At 32.4% G+C, this 4,846-nt stretch overlaps 1 protein-coding gene across 2 annotated transcripts; it reads right to left on the reverse strand.

Annotated features, from left to right (window-relative positions):
- Positions 1 to 2,535: 2,535 nt before the first annotated feature.
- Positions 2,536 to 4,397, reverse strand: LOC111691938. 2 transcript variants are annotated; one of them, XM_023455478.1, is made up of 4 exons: positions 4,314 to 4,397; positions 3,935 to 4,226; positions 3,641 to 3,718; positions 2,536 to 3,060 (listed from the first exon to the last, which is right to left on the reverse strand). In XM_023455478.1, the coding sequence occupies exons 2-4, from the start codon at positions 4,005 to 4,007 to the stop codon at positions 2,558 to 2,560; spliced, it is 654 nt and encodes a 217-aa protein (XP_023311246.1). In that variant the 5' UTR covers positions 4,008 to 4,226; positions 4,314 to 4,397; the 3' UTR covers positions 2,536 to 2,557. The 2 variants fall into 2 exon arrangements, with proteins under 2 accessions (XP_023311246.1, XP_023311245.1); XM_023455477.1 differs by having other exon boundaries at positions 3,935 to 4,397.
- Positions 4,398 to 4,846: the final 449 nt, after the last annotated feature.

The following is a 4,846-nucleotide window of genomic DNA, read 5'->3' on the forward strand; positions in this document are numbered from 1 at the left end:
TTTCATTTATATTTTAGTAATGAACTTATTTTATTTTGNAACGTACTAAAGCCTCTCTAATGATATTGCATTTTTCCTGACCAGTCAAGGATTTAATAAAAAAATATCCTAAAGGCAGCTTCCAACTACCTGTATGACAAACAATCATTAGTACTAAAACTTCTGAGGCAGGTTCCACATCGTCATCTTCCATATGAATTCCAAAATCTATGTATCCCCATGTTTTTTTTCCATCAAATTCAATTTTTTTTTTAATCGCCATTTCATCGAATAGTAAGCTACAAATTAAATTCGATTCACTTTTATCACCAATACTCTTTAATAAATCAAAACATATTTGTGAAAATCCTGGTTCACATTCAACAGTGGCACACCATTTCCGTAATGTGACTTGATGAGGTAAACTTAAATTAAATGTTTCTCTAACATATTCATAAGCTCGACAGGAAAAAAACTGTAAAGTCATTGCAAATTTTTTTAAGCTTGGCGGATATTCTTCCCGAGATGTTGAACCTCTCTCCACATTCTTTAAGAACCGAGACAACAAATCTTTTGGAACTTCATTTGCAATTCGCTGCAGTTTGTCCAAACCAGTAACCGACATCATTTCTTTTGCCTTCAAGTCATCTACAACTTGTTGCAGATATTTTTTTTCTGAAAATTCCGCACCTTCTTTGGACTTTTACGAAGTGCACTAATCAGCTTTTTGCATTTTTTTTCTACTTTTTTTTACATTCCTTTCCTGGGCTTAAACTAAAATAGACATAAAATATTATTTGTCTTAAGTATTTTATTCGTATATTATTTCTATTTCAGTATAAATGTAAAATATACCTATAACTATGTAGAGATCGAACTAATGCTACTCTCTTTTGCTTCACGCTGCTCGATGTACTAGCGGATGATGTACCAGGTGACTCCGTTATTACAGGTTTTCTAAAAAAATATCAAGGATGTATACAACATTAATTAAAAATAAATATAACTTCCATTACCCACCTGAAAGTTTCCTTATTCTGACAGGGCGAGCTTGTGACACTAGACGCAGTAGGACTTGATGAACTTGGCAATTTTCTGTCTGGAGAAGATAATGTTGCAGGAGTAACTGCTCTGTAATTTGTAATTAGTGAATCAAACAAAATAGTACAAATTAAATGATAATAACAGATATTACAGTACATACCTAGTTCTTAATAAGATTTTATGGCCAGTTTCATTTGAAGGCAATTCGTGTTTTCTTTTTGAAGGACAAGAAGTATCACTTGATGCCTCACAAACTTCCATCTGGAATAAATGTTTTGATGGTACGGCAACATTTTTTAAAATTCGTTTTTCACCTGGATAAAAATCTGTATCTAAAAAATGGTCAGAACAAATATATTTTCTTGGGCCCCATTGTAAATCTGGAAGGCCTATTATTTCCTTAAAGATCTTGAAGCGTTCACCTTTAGGAAACCTACAAGTATATTAATTAGTCTTAAAAAAGTTTCCTCAAATACAAAACAGTTCAAAATGTTTAAATAATTTACCTATGGAATGTTATACCGCTTTCTGGATTGTTTAATCTCTTCACGTTTTTACATCGAGGAACTTTACAAGCCATGTTCTGTTGAAAACTAGAACCAAACAAACATGACTGTATAAAGACTATATTAAAAAAATTCACCTACCAAAAATAAACCATAAACTTACCTCTATCCAAAAAAAAAAGAAACACAATATATCTAACTATTATTATACTAATAAAAAAGTCTTTAATAATAAATACAACATAAACACAAGAACACAGGAAAAAACAGAACACAGAAAAAAACGAAAAATTATTAAAAATAGAATAATGTAAACAATACACGCGTAACCAATGACACGTGGCTCAAAATGGCGGACATCAAAACATATATGGCAGCACCCAATGAACGCCCGAAAATGTGGATGCGCAGTCGTCTAAACTCGTTCTATATTTATATTTATCTATGTTGATGCCATATGGGGCGCCCTCTGACGAGAAGTCCGCCCGAGTTTGAGACATAGGGGAGATAGGGGTCACAATAAGTTATTGGGGGAGATATGTGTATATATAATTTATATTTTTATGAATTTTTTCAGTTGGAAAACAAGTTCACAGCTTGGATCAGAATAAAATAACTCTTTAGTTCACAGTTTTTACTGTCAATGTTTTAGTGAGTATTTGTCACCTTTTTCAGGGCTACAATACATAGTAGAAATATTTATATACACATATTTCCACTACCTATGTATTTTAGCTCTTAAATAGATTTGAAACAGTCACCGAAACATTGGCAAGAAAACTGTAAAATAAAAGTAATTTTATTCTGGTCCAATCATCTGTAAACTTGTTTTCCTAGATGTTAACACTAAATAATTATTGTATTTTAAAGTTTAAAAATCAAAACAATATATATTAATCAATTATCAGTAAATAAACAAAGCACCTACAAAAAGAAGTCACCAATTTATATTTACACATATAAAAAAAAATCATGAAGTCCAATTAATAAAGTAATATGAGTTTATTTAGGTGATCATATAAGTAGAATTACAAATTAACATGTAGAAAAAAGTAAGTCGAGGCTGAAATTGCCTTCAAGTTGTCAAATATCGGATCGTTAATACCAGCACCAATAGGAATATGATGTAATAATGTTGATAACGTTTTTCTGGATGGAAGATAAAACAATTTTTGTATAGTTTTATATGCTCTGCCACTCTGCTTTGGTAAAACCAATTCCAGAACTTTTTGATCTATAGAATATCTTCGTCCGTGGCGCCTTCTAGTACTCTGGGTTATTTGACACTGTATAAAAGTTGCAACTGAGTTTGGCAATGGAGTAGTTACGTGTTCTAGAAATTCATCCTTTGTAAATTGTTCATATAGCCGTTTCCTAGGATGTTTTGCTCTATGACTTTTTAGTGTTCTCATTGTCTTTAACAGGCCTGTGGCCCTTCTGTACAGTTTTCTAGCCTTAGGGGTTAGTTGTACTTCTCTAAATACACCAACATCAGCCAATAATGAAGTGGAAGTGGAAGGAAGTGAATGTTCTGTAAAAAATCATGTTATCTAAGTATTAAACCTATTTTATTAAATAGAAAAAACCGCTGCCAATGGGAACAGTAATTCCACATCACGTTTCAAATAAAATTTGGAAAATAATTCTTTATTATTGAAATTTGAAAATACATTAAAAAAAACATTTTTACTACCCGTTCCCACTTTACATATTCTTTCCACTCACTACCTTATTTTTAGGGTGAAAATAATACTAGAATTGGAAGCAGCATATTTTGGAACGCTACAAATTATATATTACAAGGCTATTTCCGAGACAATCGTAATTTATTTTTCATCCTCTTTTCTATTAAACTGATTTTGCTTAAAAACAATCCCAATGGAGTATTTATGGGTCTCCACTCCTGTACGAAATTTCAAGTCGACAGCTTTAGTTCTTTCGAATGTTATCGTGGCAGAATTAAATGCTGATAGACAGCCTATCGCTTCGCGATGTTGAATAAATATGTTATAACTACACGAATTGTACAAAAAGGCTAATAAACAACTTTTTTCATAATATTCACACTATATGCAGATATGCAATTATTATATTTAAACAAAAACACTTACTGAGAGTAGTACACAAAAGTTCTGGTCGAGGTTCTGGTGTAGAAAGTTCACGAACAGTTTCAGTTCCCAGTACTTCCTCTAAAATACAAAAGAACATTTTATAGGTATATAATATGCAAGTGCATTTTTAATAAATTATGTAAAACAACAAATATAACTTGTCGTTAGATATGCCTGACCTTCGCTGTATGTTTATCTTACTCCTTTATTCGTAACACACAGCTTCTTCTCTTTTCTTGTTTTGCACATCTCACGAGCCAAATTAGATTTGTTAAAGTATACCAATGTATTTACCTGAACGTGCACTTGAGGTAGAAGCAGAGGACGGTAAGAATAGCATGGGATAGGAGCCTTTCTTCAAGTACATATTTGTGGATCCATCTTCAGGTCTAAAGTGATGACACACCCTGCTAGTCCTATATACTTGCTCATGTGCAAGAGAAAATAATTTTTCATTACCACCATGCCTGTACCCATTTTTATAAATCCTTATTATTGTAATTAGGATACGTAAATCGGTGCCTTGTTGACACCATATCTCTGCATCCAGCAACAGCGCAGTAACTTAATTTAACCATCATAAAAACTGAAATAGGAATAAAACTGTACAATTAATATTATTATGTAAGTAGTAGTCACAACCAAGTGCATTAGTTACTAACCTACTTCTTACCTTAATATAAACTGAAAAACACACTAGGACTAGGTATTATACTAGTCCATAAAATCACAATAAAAACTAAACTTAGAAATCAGGAAAAACTATTTAATCATAAAATATACGCCACGATAATCTTTCCACTACAATCTCAAACACATTTGAAATTTTGAAAGATAATGGAACTGACAACAGACAGCACGCCGGTAAATTAGGTAGACTCATTTATCTATGCACATAGAGCCCTACACAATAGTACATGTGCGCCATCTATTGAAAAGGCCGCCACGGAATCATGATTATTATACAAGTGCGCATGCCGTGATGACCGCTGTACCTAGCTATAAAGATAAAAATGTAACATTGGCATCAGTGTCAAGGACATCACAAAGTACCAATGTTTGTAAATACACATATGTCAACACTTCACTATCAAATGTAAATAAAGGCGTCCCCTTTATTTATTAGTCTGAGGTGTGCATTGAGACTATTTCCATCTTTTATTACTCGATTTGATATTAGAGGATAGACATATTCACAGTGCCCAC

Source organism: Anoplophora glabripennis, unplaced genomic scaffold (genome assembly GCF_000390285.2).
Source record: "Anoplophora glabripennis isolate ALB-LARVAE unplaced genomic scaffold, Agla_2.0 scaffold498, whole genome shotgun sequence".
In the NCBI taxonomy this organism is placed as follows: Eukaryota; Metazoa; Arthropoda; class Insecta; order Coleoptera; family Cerambycidae; genus Anoplophora; species Anoplophora glabripennis.